This window comes from Acinonyx jubatus, chromosome B1 (assembly GCF_027475565.1).
Source record: "Acinonyx jubatus isolate Ajub_Pintada_27869175 chromosome B1, VMU_Ajub_asm_v1.0, whole genome shotgun sequence".
Taxonomy (NCBI): Eukaryota; Metazoa; Chordata; class Mammalia; order Carnivora; family Felidae; genus Acinonyx; species Acinonyx jubatus.
The window spans coordinates 196,611,980-196,627,376 of record NC_069382.1 but is presented as its reverse complement, the minus strand read 5'-3'; the positions used below and the strand labels follow the sequence as shown (position 1 = coordinate 196,627,376).

Below are 15,397 nucleotides of genomic sequence, written 5' to 3'. Positions count from 1 at the left end.
CGCAGGCAGGCCCTGGGACCCCCGCCTGGCTGTGGCCCCCGTCCCCGCGCTGCCTGCTCTGTGCCGGCAGCCTCTGCTCATCTGCCCGGAAGCAGTGTGCCTCCAGCGTGCACACGCGTTCGCACGCACAGCCTGTGTAGACGGAGAGGGAGGCTTCACGACTAGGGAGGTTCCTGATCAGGTTGGACCAGCAAGGGGAGAGGGGATGGAGCGGCTGGAGAAGGAGGGAGGAGAAGGGAAAGGCATCCATCCACTGACTGAGAAGGTCCGATGTGCAGAAGGGACGAGTGAGGCCAGGATACAGACCAGCGGGCGAGGGGGAGGCTCATGCTTCTGAGCAGGGCCTGGGGGGTGGGGGGGGAGGAGGAGGAAATAGTGGTGAAGCTTTGTGCCCTCACGCAGGGTCGGGGGGTGACGGTGCTGAGGGGAGAAGAGAGTCAGGCCACCTTTGCTCACGTGAGGACCGCGGGAGGGGCGGAGGCGGAAGGGAGGACTTGGAATCCCCGTGGCCCCAAGTAGGTGGGGCAGTTGCTGGTTCAAGAGAGGCCACTGAGGATGGAGACCAAGAATTTGCAGGTGACAGTGACCAGAGTGATTGTCAGCCTTGCAGGGCGGAGCGGGGAGGGAAAGGGAGGCAAGAGAGGGAGGGAGAGGAGGGGCTTACGGTCAGTTACCATCAAGGAGATCCTGGCGCAGGGATATCGGCGTGGGCGTTTGCCTTTGAGAACACTGTCACTGAACCGCCTCTGTTACTGTCACATCAATAGTGACAAGTGGCCTGGGGCACCCCCAACCTGGTGGGGACCCCAAACACAGCACAGATCCTGACCAACTCTTGTGGCTGAGGCTGTTGCGCCAGAATGCACCTGCTGAAGACGTGCAGGGGAGTGTCTCCTTCCGCAAGACTGGCGAGGCGCCCAGCGCAGGGCCCTACTGAGCCGGGTCTGAAGATAAATAGGAAGATGCCCGGTGGCCCTCAAGGGGGGATAAGTAGCTTTTCAGACGGCAGCGCAGCATGGCGCCGTCAGCTTGGGGTGACAGAGTGCTTAAAAACACAAACGCTGCGACCAGACGGTACGGCTCTGTACCCTATTTTCCTACTAGCTGTGTGGCCTTGGCCAAGCAACTTGACCTATCTGAGCCTCAGTCTCCTCCTGAGGATGGTAATAACGCCTGCTCATTGGGATGTTGTAAGGTTTAAATGGACTCTCACGGGTGAAGTGCTCCCAGTAAGGGTAGGTGGCTATTTTTACTGCCAGTGTAGAGGGTGAGCAGGAGCCCGATGCTGGCTGTATCTTATGTCCATCACTGGGCCTCATTGGTGGGGCCTGCTGACCGTGCGGTGAATGGAGGCGTTGTTCAGAGAACCCAGCTCAAAGCAGAGCGGCACGCGTGTTTGAACCGAAAAGTCATTACCCGACTCGAGGGCCCGAATCTCACGGAAGTGCTTCTGACGGTCTAAGTCTGGAATGTACGAGGGGCCAGTGAGCACATCCTGAAGACACGGGGCATTGCTGCATTCGGCCGTGACTCCTGGGGAACGCACGGTGTCCCGCGTGCCAAGAAAGGAAGGGAGCTGGGTGTTTTAAAAAAAAGAAAAAAAAAAAAAAAAGGAAGAAATCCAAGCTGCCCGTGTAGGGAGATTGAGGACTGGGACCCTCTAAGAGGGAAAAACCATTTTTAACAGGAGGGTTTTGGAGTGTCAGCTAGGATCACATGGGACACATCACTTCCTTTTACTTTTCTCGTTTACCTAAGCGTGGAGAAAGTTAATGGCGTGACCCAGCACTGCAAATTGTGCTCCACTGTCTCCAGATCCTTTCCAAATGAGTTGAAAATTCTGCTGAAGGTACAGGGTAGGCTTCTATGAAAACACGCGGATCTGCGTGTGGCGGGCAACATTGACAAAGTCACTGAATGGCACGCCCCTCTGAGGCTTGGAGGAGGCAAGACATACGGATCGATTAGCTAGTGCCTGGAGCATGGTGGGTGTTCAGTAAAAGGAAGACCCTCCCCTTTGTAGAACAGCCCCTGTCTCTGTCCATCCCTGCTACTCAAAGTGTGGTCCGTGGACCAGCGGCGGTGGCGTCACCTGGGAGCTGCTAGAAATACAGACCCCTGGGTCCACCCCAGACCTGCTGAATTGGATGCTGCCTTTGACAAGATTCCCAGGTGATTTCCGTGCAGCTTCAACTTGCTCAGTTTGGGCTAGTCGTCAACAGAGATCCAGGGCTGTGAGCAGAGGGGAGCAAGGTCCCGCCTCCGTCTGCCCGGGCACCGTAACAAAACGCTGTGGGCAGGACTCAAACGTGCATCTGTGTCTCATGGCTCTGGAGGCTGGCAGTCCAAGAGCCAGAGGCTGGCTGATTCGGTTGCTGGTGAGGACTCTTCCTGGTTTACAGACGGCCTCCTTCTGTGCCCTCAAATGGCCAGGGGTGCCCGAGGCAGGGAAAGGGGGATAAAGGAGGATGAGGAAGAGAGGGAGAGCAGGTCGGAGGGAGATCGTTCTCTTCTTAGAAGTCCCCCAGTCCTACCGGATCAGGGACGCACCCTATGATCTCCATTAACCTTCTTAACCTTACCATCGCCTGAAGGTCGCATCTCCAGATACAGTCATGCTGGGAGCTGGGCTTCAACCTAGAATTTGGGGGGCACCGTTCTGGTCACAGCAGGGTCTCCTCCCTTCGTTGGTTCTGGAAGGACATGCGTTCTCCTTCCTTCTTGCCCTCCTTTCCTCACCCTGTTGCCAAGTCAGCCCAGCCCAGGTGAGCCCCCTTCTCCGTCACAATGTGCCATGGAATCCAGAGGGCAGGGCCCAACTCCTCGCTGCCCTGGGCTTGGCTCCCGAATCGATGGCAAGTCCTGATGCTCCGGCTTCAGCTTCTCCATTTGTCCTCCGGGCAGCTTGGAGCGGTGCCACCGCCAGGCTTTGCCTTGAGGGTCCTGTGCTTGTCACCCCGCAGGTGGAAATGCTTGGCCAAACTCTTCCTGTGTGGTGCAGGCATATCCCAGACGGCTCCCCCTCCCTGCCAAGCGCCACACGTGTAACCGCACCAGGCATGGGAGCCCCGGCCGGCATCTCAGTGCCTTCGAAAAAGGCGCTCAGACTTCAGAGCACGTCTGCTCCCTGCAACAGAATTTCCTGGAGTTGGGTCATGGGGGGGTTGATGCCTGAGCAGAGGGGAGGGTGTCCTTACAGCAAGCCCAGGGACAACAGGGCATCGGTAAAAGCGAGGTTTTGCGGCTTCCTGCTTCCCTTCAACGGTTATTTACCTGCTGAGCACCTATCATGTGCCAGGCACGGGTCCGGCTACTGGGGCCGGGGCAGTGAGCAATGTCGCTGCTTTCATGGAGAGCATGTTCCTGTAATCCAGTGAGGGACACTCGCAGCACACATAAGTGCCAACGATGTCAGACAGGGTTAAGATGACACGAAAGGCTCTGTGCAGAGAGCAGCACGTACAAAGGCCCTGGGGTGGGAACAGGGCCACCATGCTTGAGGTCTATAAGCCAGAGTTTTCAAAAGTAGCACCCGCCGTATGTAGGATTTAAAAAAATCTGACCCGGTAGTTGTAATGAACATCGCCCAAACAGCAGTTTGTAGAGAATGCCCCAATTTGTAAGTCTTCAACCCAGTTTGGTAGATGGGGAAACAGAGGCCCAGCGGCTGAAACAGCTGGATAAAGGCCAGCCCCCAAGAACAGTGTGGCCCTTCCACTTATGGCCACCTCTGAGTTCACGTCCAGTGCTCTGCTCTGCACATCGGACTAACTCCTTGAGTTTCTGGCTTGCTTTTTGCAATGGTCTGTTCTAATTTGATAGGGTCTTCAGACATTTGACATTTAAAAAAATGATAATACTGAAAAATCTGCATTTTTTTCCCCCAAAGAGAAAAGAGGGTTAAGGGCCCGAGCATTTCAAACATGCATCACAGTGATTTTTTTTTTTTTTTTCCTTCTAGGAACGTAAAATTCAGCGCGTTGGTTATATGCGGAAAGCTATGGGGTTAGGAGGACAGGCCCTTGGGTCAGACAGGTTTGGATTCAAATCCAGCCCCCACTTACAGTGTAACCCGAGCCTCAGTGTCGTCCTCCCCTGTAGAATGGGAACAGTGAGAGCAGCATGTTGAGCTGGGGTCAGTGGAGAATTTATATGCAGTGTTGGGAAAAGTGTGTGCCACAAACTAAGAGCTCGACACATATTAGTTAATATCTGCCACACCTGACCTTCCCCACCCAGATGGCCTTTGCTATGAAGGGAGAAGGGAGAAGACAAACCTTGGCCTTGTAGAGTCACGCCTGGCAATGATAACAGGGAGCTTGAGAGTGGGGGGCCGAGGACCTGGGCCAGCTCTGCTGGGGACCCTGACACCTGAGGAGTGGGAAGGGGCTGTCCCCTACTTGAAGTCCCCCAGTTGTCCCTTTATCCTTGGACTAGAATCCAAGGCTGCGTGTGGCCTGGCCCTCTTGACTGTGTCCCCTCCCCACTGTGACCCGGGCTGGCACCTGCTGTGCCCTGCGAGGGACAGGCTTCTTCTGTCATACGGCTTCCATTCAGACGTACCCCTCGAGAGCCGCCGGCCCCACAGCCCTGTGTAACTAGCCGCCCCCCTGATTTATTCCCTTCCTGTCGCTTCTTACTACCTGACGGTCTCCCCCGTTGGCATATCGGCGCTGTGAGGCCAGGCACCTCTTCCTCAAAGCCCAGAAGTTGTTCCTGGGGGATTTTCTCCAGTCCTTCGAAAGCTATAAAGCGCCACCCTCCCTCCATGTGGCGCGGTAGTGTAGGAGGCCCTTCCCCCAGCCCCACCCCAGGGTCCCCGTTTCACCCTCGGGGGCTGGGGTCACTGTGCAGATGTTAGAGATGAGGGTTCCGATTCAAGAGATCACGTGACTCCCTAACATCCACCAGCTGGAAAGCTTGGGGCGCAGGACCCAGGTCAGAGTCCAGCTAAGCTCTGTGTTCATTCTCAAGTGCTCTCTGCCTCCTCACCGTGCGAGGGGATCCTTGGGGGACGGTCACGGCCACGCTGAGGTCCACACAGCTTCCCTCAGGTGGAAGAGAATTAGAAATGCCCGGGTTTCCTGATCCTTGACAGGGTACCTACTCTGTGCCAACCCTGCTCTGAGCCCTTTGCTCAGATTCACTTGTTAGATCCTCAGACGCGGGCAAACTGTGACCCCCCATCTACAGATCGGGAAACCAAGACCCAGAGAGGTTGAATCACTTGCCCAAGGCCTCATCTCTGAGGACAAACCATCTTCTGTGTCTTCTCTGCTACCCGCGTGATCTTTCCCAGACCAAATTCTCATCCCTTCCCTGCTGGAAACCCATCACAGGCTCCCCATGACGCCCCCAAGTCTCTGAGCTCCTCAAGGGGACATTCCAGACCCTCCAGGCTCCGCCTCTGTCCCCCTCCTCCCTTCCTCCCTGCACACCCAGTTCCCTCTGCTTGGGAGTCTGTCGAACCACTGTGAGTCCTGGGCTGGGCTCTGCCTGTTCCTGCCCCTCCAGCCCCACGGCTCAGTGCCCCCGCTGTTCTGCCCTCTGGGCTCCGGTGCACCTGCCGGGGGCACCCACGTAGGATAGCGCCCCGCCCCCTTCCCTCCCCTGCCTGGTTTTCTCCGTGATGTTTGTGTTCATCCAGTGCCCCATCTCGGTACTCGTATCAATGCTTCTGTCTGAACCCTGATTGGACCACAAACTCCTTAGGGCCCCGGGCATAGTGTCCGTAGAGGTGGTTCTCAAAGTGGGTCCCCAGACAAGCAGCATCTGCATCACTCAGGAACTTGCTGGAGACGCAGCTTCTCAGGATCGGCCCCCAGAAACTGAGCTGGAAACCGGTGGGGGCACAGCGATCCGCAAGCCCTCAGAAGGCTTCCCCAGGCCTGGCTAAGGGTCCGTGGAGGACACATGCTTGTTTAGACTGACCTGAATCACCTGCCCTCCAGCCTGAGCACTTTCTCTCCAGGACTGAGTTCTCCATCTCCGTTCAGGCCCGGCAAGGCTGCAATCAGCTGGGCCGTGGTCAGGGTACCAGCACTTGAGGGGTGACTGTTGGGCATGTGACGATCCGGAAAAGGTCGCACGTGTGGGACACCTGGGTGGGACACTGTGCGAAACTGGAAGGAATGGATTTGTAAACTACTGAGGGGGGCGGCGAGTGCCCCAAGGAGCATGAGGCGGGTGACCACCTGGTCCAGCTTCCCGGGACGGAGGGGTTTCCCGGGACCCCAGACTTTCAGGGGCAAAGCCAGGAATGTGCTAAGCAAGCCGGGCTGGTTGGTCATCCTTGAACCTGGTGCTAAGTGGGCTAAGAGGCTGGGGTGCCTGTGGTAGGATGGCCCCTGCTTCCTCTGCCCCAGCTGCCTGGCTCCAGCTGATTAATCTTGCCCAAGTGTATCGTTTCATGTCACTTCGAATCCACAGTCTTTATGAGCCGGCGCAGGGCACCTCCTATCTCAGTCCAGGCATGATGTTTGTTTTAAAGGGATCCCATCTTAAGAGTCCGCACTGTATATTTCCAATTCCGAGCGCCTTCAAGAACAGGCAAAATCAATCTTCAGTGGAGGAGATCGGAGGCCCGAGGGACCCTCCTAAGTGCCGGGGCACCCCTCTGTCTTGATTTGGGTGCTAGAGATACAGGTCTGCACCCGTAGAAAAGCCAGTCAAGCCTCCCCCTTGTGTTTGCACGCTTCTCTGCTCGTGCACTACGCCATGATAAAAGTAAAGAATAAATCTTGAACCTGGAAAATTTACTTTTTCTGACGCATGAGGTAATGTGTTTCAGAGAATCCGAGAGCTGGAGGGTAAGCTGGAGGTCCAGAAGAAACACCTGAAGGAGCTTGAGGAGAAGGTAGGTGGGGCGCTCGGACCCTCTCCCCCCACCCCCCAGGCTCCCTTCTGTGACGGTCACCGTGGGGCCTTTTCCTTCTGGGCTCCAGTGTTGCAATGCAAGAGGATAGGCTGTTCCTCCCGCCTCCCTTCTCGGCCCCATGACACCCCCCCGCCCCCCCCCGTGGGCACACCCACCAAAGAAGTAGCTCCTTCAGATGTTTTTCTAGGGAAGAGAAGAGCAGTTTGGGACCAACTTAGTGTGTGTGGATGGAGTAGGGGGGATGCCTTCCCCTCCCCACCCCCCACCCCCCCACAAAAGACCTTCCGCTGAACCCATCTGACACTAGTTCACTGGGAAGGACAAGGTGACCATCTCCGGATTGATAAGCCAGGTTGGGCTGACCAGGCTGGTGACGTCACCAGTGAGGACCTCGGTTACGTCCCGCGGGCGCCTTCCCCTTGGATGATTCCCGTGCGCCAAAACCAGGTCGTGTGTTCTTGGAAGTCTCTGCCCTCCCAGCGGGGAGCAAGGCTGGCCTGTCACATGTGGACACCGAGCCCCACCACTTGTCTCTCTGGGTTGCTACCACTTGATGGGTGGGGAGACCGGGCCTGAGATAGATTCAGACACCGGACCCCGATCCCACAGCTGGGAGGTGCCACAGCCACCCCTCAGCCCCTCCAGCAGCCCCCCCCCCCTTGCTGGTCTAGGTGGACAAGCAAGTGACACTCACAACCATGTGTGTGGCATCTCTGTTGTGCCCTCACCACCTCCTGCACATCCACCCGGTGACCACAGATTCCTTGAGCTCAGGGACCCCCTTGTATTCATCACTTCATCCGAGAGCGTTCTTACCATGGAATGGGGTATCCCCACACTTTTGCCAGATGAGTGACAGACAAGTAGGGCAGAGCCTGTAATTGCGCACTGTGTGCCACAGAGGTAAGTCCACGCGTGGGAGCCACACAAAGGCTCCAGCCCCGTCCGGGGGTCGTCGGGGACGATGAGGAGGGGATCCCCGTCTGAATCTCAAAGGCTCATGTGCAGTCACCCCGGAGAAGAGGAGGGAGAAAGGGCATCTGTGGGCTTCAGGTCTCCGAGGCGGGTCCTAGGAGAGAGGAAGCCAGCTCCCAACCCAACTCCCAACTGTGCGTGGACACAGTCACAGAAGTCACCGGAGAGCAGATTTCAGGGAGGATATGTAAAAATGGGATGACGGCCCCTCTCTGTCCTGGAGGAAATCAAACACAGCGGGCCCAAGGAGACAGGACAGCTTTACAGATGCTAAGCCACTTTTAGAAGCTTCCTCTCCTTTCCCTCAGGACAGGCGGACCCCCCTTTCCTGTGTCCTCACTTCCCACTCAGTGCCTCCGCCCACACAACCGGCGGTGTCCCCCGGGGGGCAGCAGAGGGTCGCGGCTGGAGGGGATTGGGGCCGTTCTCCCGCCAGAGCCCAGGGGAGCCCCTATGGGATTCTGATTTAAGTGCATTCCTAGTGTCTCCATCTTCCGGATGTCCTCCTTGAGACCTCCTGGGGCTATGTTGAGGCCCCAAGTGGATCTTTTGTATGATTCGATCCAAGAACGTCCTGGGCGTAAGCTGGCTTTGCAGGCAGGTGCACCTTGGCACACTGGGGGATCTATCCCTCTGCTCCGGCCTGGGGGTTCTGATCTGCACTCCCCATCTTCTGTGGTTGTGAGGCTACCTGGGAGGGGGGATGTGAAGGTCTGAGCCCCAGGCCCCGACACCAGTCAGTGGGTCACCAACGCTGGTTCTCCTGCTCAGCCCCCCCAGCGTGGCCTTAGGACTCGAGTCGGCAAAATGGGTCACAGAGCAGGACCTGATGGCAAAAAGACTTAAAACGTGCCACCGTTGTTCTGCCAGTTAAAGCTTTAAAAGGTGGGATCGGCCCACGTAGAATAACGCCGGCTGCCTTTTTGATTAGGAGTACTGGGCAATGTTTGGACCCCCCCCCCCCCCTTTCTGCCTCTTTTTTACTCTCTTCTCAAAGCAAATGTGTGCGGGTTGGTCTGTCTCCCTTGGTCCCAGAAAGGAGTCCCCGAGGCTGGCACACAGAGCAGGTGGACTCCTGGTCCGGCCAATAGGACAAGAAACACCCAAACATGCATGTGTGCGACGGGCACTCCTGGAAAGTGACTCCAGCCACGTTATCGGTGGCTCATGTCAGTGGCTAGGAACCCTTCCCAGCCACACCCCGCTGGGTGGTCCTGGCAGGCCCTTCTCCCTCCCTGGGCCTCAGTGTCCCTATGTAGAAAATGAGAGCTGGGAGGGGCGCCTGGGTGGCTCAGTCATTTGAGCCTCCAACTTCAGCTCAGGTCGTGATCTCACAGTCCTGAGTTCGAGCCCCGCATAGGGCTCACCGCTATCAGCGCAAAGCCCGCTTCGGATCCTCTGTCCCGCCTCTCTGCCCCTCCCCTGCTTGCACTCTCACAAAAATAAATAAACATTAAAAAAAGCAAGAAAGAAAATGAGAGCTGGGTGACTCCATAGGTCCCGTCCAGCTCCAACTTCCAATGATTCTAAAACTTGTGTGAAACTTGGTGGCTGCCTGTTTGGATTTTAAATTTTACAATAAATAATTTAGGGACGCGATTACCTTGCTTTTTTTAGGGGGGAAAAAGAATGATTTTCAAAAACCCCCGATGATGCTCCGATAGGTTCTACCTAATGAGCAGCATTCCTTCTTGAGCAAAACAGGTCATGAGTGAAGAAAGTGAAGTCTACTTTCAAATTGGCCTGTATAATTTTTCCTTTCCCTTGCCATCTGTTTTTGTGCTATTTTTTCCTTTTTCTTTTTTTTAATATTAATTTATTTTTGAAGGAGAGAGAGAGAGAGAGAGTATGATCAGGAGAAAGGGGCAGAGAGAGGGGGAGACACAGAATCGGAAGCAGGCTCCAGGCTCCGAGCCGTCAGCACGGAGCCGGACGTGGGGGTCGAACCCACAAACCGCGAGATCGTGACGCGAGCCGAAGTCGGACGCTTAACCCACTGAGCCACCCAGGCGCCCTGTATTTTTTGTTTTCTTTTTTAAAGCAGACTCATTGAGTGGCGCCTGGGTGGCTTAGCCGGTGGAGCGTCCAACTTTGGCTCAGGTCATGATCTCGCGGTTTGTGGGTTCGAGCCCCGCGTCGGGCTCTGTGCTGATGGCTCGGAGCCTGGAGCTGCTTCGGATTCTGTGTCTCCCTCTCTCTCTGCCCCTCCCCTGCTCATGCTCTGTCTCTGTCTGTCTTTCAAAAATGAATAAACATAAAAAACAATTAAAGCAGAGTCACCGAATGGCACAGAAGATTTTAAACAATGATCTCTTAGGAGACTGGGTGGGGATGGTGTTGTGGGAGGGCTTCTGCATGTTGGCAGGTCAGTCTGGGTGACCTGTGACCCCGGGTGGAAACCCCCGATCCTGGTGGGCCCGCCATGTCCGGTGTTTGGTGGGAGCCACCGACCGTGACCATCGGAGGGTCCTTCCCTGTTTAGAAAGTGTCCTGGGGTGAAGAAAGCCACGTGTCCTCACCCAAAGCCTCCCGGTCTGGCTGAATCAGCTGCGCGTTGGGGGGCGCAGTTGGGGGGGGGTGCCGAGGCCTTCCGGAGGGTGGGGGTCCCAGTGAGGTCAGCTTCTGAAGCTCACTTCCTGTCCTCTTTCCGAACCCCACCCCGGTGTGTTAGTTCTTGTGAAATGTGTCTCTGAATCCCAAACCACATGTCTTACATCTTTCTTTCTTTTCTTTCCCCCCCCACCTCATTTTTTTTGGTCTTATTTTATAGTTTTTGTTCCTTTTTTTGTTTTTCTCACTAGCATTCATTCTGTGGCCTTGATGACGTCAGTGAGCAAAGAACTCGGGTTGGTATCCTTTCAATTTCACTGCTAAAAAACAAACAAACAAACAAACAAAACACGATGGTTTTCTGAAAAGGCGAATTTCTCCCATTTCTGACCATCACATTCTTCCTTGGGCGATGAGGGCTCCGCGGAAGGTGGCCCATGGAAGGTGGCCCGTGGCAGATTCCTCAGCTCTCTGGCTCCCTGGGGAAGGGGGGCCACCTGGGGGTCCCTGGCGAGTCCCATCCCCTGGGAGGGAGGTCGGGGGAGCTCTTCGTGGAGAAGGGACAATGGAACCTCATGGTTGCCCTGTTGTATCTCGTCTTTAGAAGGGGGGCGGCAGTTGTGGTTTTTTTCCAAAGCGCCTTTCTCTTTTGGCTTTGCCTTCTGGTGCTCTCTGTTGCCTGTGGACGAGACCATAGTGGGCTTCTGGGGTCTGGGGTCTTCAGGAGCAGGAGACTGATGGGCAAGTCCATGACCCGCATACAAAATACCCAGGAGGCCCATGTGAAGAGCCCCAGCTCCCTGCCCCTCCCCTGCCTCTGCCTGGTTTTCACCCCTGTGGGGACCTTGCATGAGCCATCCGGGCAGGGGGTCCGGCTCTGCCCTGCGTGTCCCCAGGGCCCAGATCTCACCCGAGTGCCTGCGTGGGCGCCCATGTCCCTCCCCATTCTCTTCGTTCTTGAATGCCCCCTGGGTAGGGGGTCTGCCAGGGCCTCTAGGATCTGCCTCTGAATCTGGCCCAGGCCGAGAGCACTGTGAGCTCTGGGGATGCCCGCAGGGCCCATCCACTGCCTTGACCCCCAGGCTGAGCTCCGCCGCCAGGTCCTTCCCTGCCTGACGTTCTCATGGAAGCTCTGAGCCGCCCCCCTGCACGCCAGGGCTTTGCCTGGGACCTTCTGTGTCCCAGGGCCTAGGGCTCGGCACATGGTCGATGTTCGTGCAGTGTTTGTGCAGTGAGTAAAGGAATGATCCCAGGTCGCGTCTGATGGGTAGTGGGAGTAGCCAGGGAGGTGGGGGGAGGTGCTGGAGGACAGGCCATCCGAGTCCCATTTCCTCCTCCCCTGCATTGTCGGCAGAGGTCCCTCAGTGGGCTCAGCTGGAGAGTTTAGGAGGGCAGTGGGGGCGGGGCGGGGGGCAGACAGGCCAGGGGCTTCTCCAAGCATTTGAACCCTTGATCTTTGCATCATTTCAAATTATTTTTTTAATCTTACAGGATAGAAAAAGAGCTTATGGAATACATTGAGTCCCTGCGGCATCCCCAACCCCACTCACACCAAAATCCAACAGCAAAACAAGCTCCTTCAAGCCGGAGACTGAAAACAGAATTCATGTGTACTTGACGAGGAGGCCTTTTGATCTACGGCTGGGTCCTGGCTGGGCCGAGCTGTAGGAGCCCCGAAGACTCTGTGGGTTTTGTCAAGCTCGGGGCCACGTCCGAGCCCCCACTCTGGCACCATCAAAGCCCAAGGGGCAGAGACCTGAATACCAGGAAACTAAGTGCAATTACTAGAATCCAAGTCACTGGGAAGCCACTGCGTGGCCGGGGGCCAGGCCAGAGCCCTTGTCCCCGCACTGCATGCCTCCCCTGGACGCAGACTTCTGTACATATGTCTCCATGAACTGTGCTCCGTGTACCCGGAATCTGTCAGCCAAGTGACTTGCAAGTGTCCCTGTGATCTGAACCCGAAGTCAAGCCCCAGTCAGCAAAACCCTTCGAGAGCCCTGTGCAGCTGATCCAGCGGGTGGCCACCAGGGGGAGAGAGAGAGAGAGAGAGAGAGAGAGCGCGCGCGCGCAGGACTCTGACTAGGGGCAGGAGCCTTGCCCACTGTGGAGGGCGGATCCAAGGACCTCAGATGTCCAAGAAAGAAGCCACAGGCTCCATCACTCTCCTGGATGGGACCTGGTGAAAGTCTCAGAGCATGACTGTCCCTGGAGCGAGGACAGAGAAGGTGGACGCTGTCCCCGACCACACCATGCCCCGCGCTATCTCGCGTCTTGGTTGTAATTTGCAAGACGCTGCCGAGGGAAGATGCCGGGAGGCGGAGTGTTCTGTGGAGCATCCGTGGGGGACGAGCCTCCCCCCGCATCGGTCTGACACCAGGGCCGCCCTCTCTCAGTTGTGGAGGAGGGAGCGCTTCCTGATCTTGGGGCCTCCGAATGGAACCTTCGAGCAGACGGAGCACCCGGGGCAGCCAAGGAGGCCAGGCAGCAGCTGCTGAGAGTCGGGCCCCAGAGGCAGAGCCCCCGAGGAGAGAAGTGACCTGGGGTGATGCTGTTCTTGTTGTTCTCGGTGGGGTGGGGGTGGGGGGCGCGAGCATCTCCAGATGCCCCTGCTCACCTGACTGTTCTCTCCAAAACGTCTGGAAGGAAGATGTGCGGAATTAGAGTCGATGAAGGAAAACAGGAGGCGCTGCAGGGGAAGGAAGGGAGGAGCAGTAGCGGGGACGGGTCGGTCCCAAGGACGGGACGATTGGCTGCTCTGTGGTTGCTGGGCTGCGAGAGCGAGCCTGTGATTTCTAGTAAGAAGAGCTTTTGGAGGAGACAGAAGTGACTGAAATTCGGGCCGCGGAGGGGATCAGCGGGGGAGCGGAAGGTTCTCAGAAGGGCAGACCCGAGGACGGAGAAGGCGGTGACCATGAGCGCAGCAGGGGCGCCCCGGCCCGATGGGGAGGGATGTCCAAACCAAATCAAAGAACCGAGGGGGCTCTAAGCAAACACGCACAGGACAGCTGAGGAGAGACCATTCTCTTTTGAGCACCCGCTGCTCCAGCCCCCACGACTTACCGCCGTTCGGCGACCCAACGTGCACGAACTGGTGTCTTCGCGGGAAGACAGGCATCTGAGCATCCCAGGGAGCGATGGGAGTGGGGAACTGAGCAGGGAGTGCAAATGAACACACATCTGCTTTCCCCGGGGCCCAGGCAGCGCACAGAGCCCTTGCTTTGCTGAGTAGACAGAAGTCCAGGTGGTGCACACAGCTCTCTAGGAAGCGTTTCCATGGCACTGCCCACCCTCTCCCCGCTGCTGGAGCGTCCAGGGGCGTGGTCCTCACGCCCTCCTGTCCTCGTCCTTCTGTCTGCTCGGCTCTCCCACTCAGACGACAGGACAGGAATGGCGTTGGCTTTGAAGTCAGACCCGTCTGGGTCCGCTCCCAGCCTGGCCCCTTTCCTTGCAGCCGACACGGGCAAAGTACTTGCTGCCCCGAGTCTTAACTCCTTCTGGGGGACGGGGGTGACGGTCCCCATGCAACGCCTCACCCCTGCTCTCTGTTGGGCATAACTAGACGGTTAGACCCGCAGGACTTCCGGACCCTGGTTCCCTCCCTGGCACTCGCCCTGCAAGGAGACCAAACAACCCGCGGGGGACCGGGAGCCGTTCTCTGAGACAGCTCAGGTGCGAGGGAATGAGACCACACAAGCAGGTATGGAGTGGCCCTGGCGGAAAAGCCCGAAGTCCCCGGTAGGCGCCAGTGTTTCTCGTGACAGTCCCGGGCATTGCTTCCGAGGTCCCTGCCCGGGACAGGCTCGGTTACGACAGCCCTTGAACTCGGGAGGGCCTCAGAGCTCTGGTGGCTCACGAGACGCATACTAGACTGCAGCCGCGTCCCCCATCCCGGAAGGGGCTGTTGTGGTGGGTGTGACCTCATAGCACAGCCCAAGTTCCATGCCCGTGTGGTTCCCAGGGCAGCAGAGCTCCGAGGTCGGCCGGTCCCCGGGTCAGCGTCTCATGCAGAAAGGAGAAGGGCTGGGTCCACCCTTTCCCACCGCCCTCCTTGCAGACCTGTGGGTGGGATGAAGGGAGAGCCTGGTCAAGCTCCCGGCATGTGATGAGGCCTCAATGCATGGTTTCCCACCCTTCACCCTGATTCCTCTGTGGCCGGCGGCCACCCGCGAGGAGCTGGGCAGAGAAGCCCAGGGGGCACACCCGTGTCCCGTCACTGTTGTTCTGCAGCATTTGTGGGCCAGGAGACCGGCGGTGCAGGGTGACAAGCCCTCCCCGTTTGCCTGGGAGGTGGGACTTCCGGTTTTAAAATGGGGGGGAGTCGCAGGCGAGCCAGGACGCGAGGGTCCTCCTGGAGCACGAGGACTTGACCGCCGGCCCTACTTCGCTCTGGGCCCAGATGCACACGGGTGTGTTTTCCCTCCCCTGCGCACGCTGAGCCGGGCGCTGTGGCATGAGAAAGGCTGGGTGCGTGCTGCTTCTGGGGTTAGCTCATCCGGAAGCACCCCCGCACTGTCTGAGGCGCTGTGGGGGGTGGGGGGGGCTGCAGGTGCACTGAGTGTGTGCACCCCGCCCCTTGTCAGGGGGCCCTGGTTACCTTGGAGACACGAACGCTGTGCTCCAGCGTGAGCTCAACGCCCTTCTGAGCAAACTCATGATCTTTCCTCCCATCAGCCACTCCTGCCCCCTTTCTTCCCCGCCCTTGCATCCTGGAGGCTGAAAGCCTCAAGGTCTCTGGCTCCTGCATTTCCCTCGCCTCCCATAACCAGTATGTGACCGGTGGAACCCTGCCCGACGGTCCCAGTCCAAACAATGACCTGTTTGTCTTGGCCTATTTTCTCACATTTAACCAGAACCTGCTAGAGGCCTGCCCACTTGGGGGTGCTCCTCCCTGAGGTCGTCGAAGCTCTCGGGGCTTCTGAAGACCCCAGACTCTGCCCCCCAGACTGTGCCCAGCAGTTAGGTAATTTGCCCAGGATTCTGTCAGAGAAGCCA

At 57.5% G+C, this 15,397-nt stretch overlaps 2 protein-coding genes across 13 annotated transcripts in view; both read left to right on the top strand.

The window, feature by feature from the left end:
- JAKMIP1 (janus kinase and microtubule interacting protein 1) overlaps positions 1-12,034 on the top strand; it is a 141,155-nt gene extending 129,121 nt beyond the window's left edge. For 10 of the 12 annotated variants that reach the window (XM_053217600.1, XM_053217606.1, XM_053217599.1 and 7 more), the window contains 3 exons: positions 6,791-6,856; positions 10,654-10,698; positions 11,894-12,034. In XM_053217600.1, coding sequence (XP_053073575.1) covers positions 6,791-6,856; positions 10,654-10,698; positions 11,894-11,923 — 141 coding nt within the window. In that variant the 3' untranslated portion in view covers positions 11,924-12,034. Of the gene's footprint in view, positions 1-6,790; positions 6,857-10,622; positions 10,699-11,893 lie in introns of all 12 variants that reach the window. The other 2 variants (XM_053217603.1, XM_027077563.2) reach the window with 1 other exon arrangement.
- Positions 12,035-13,963: 1,929 nt separating this feature from the next.
- The window catches only part of CB1H4orf50 (chromosome B1 C4orf50 homolog), a 109,954-nt gene continuing 108,520 nt past the window's right edge, over positions 13,964-15,397 (top strand). The window contains exon 1 of the mRNA XM_053216182.1: positions 13,964-14,102. The gene's annotated coding sequence lies outside the window, so the exon portion shown is untranslated. The remainder of the gene's footprint in view (positions 14,103-15,397) is intronic.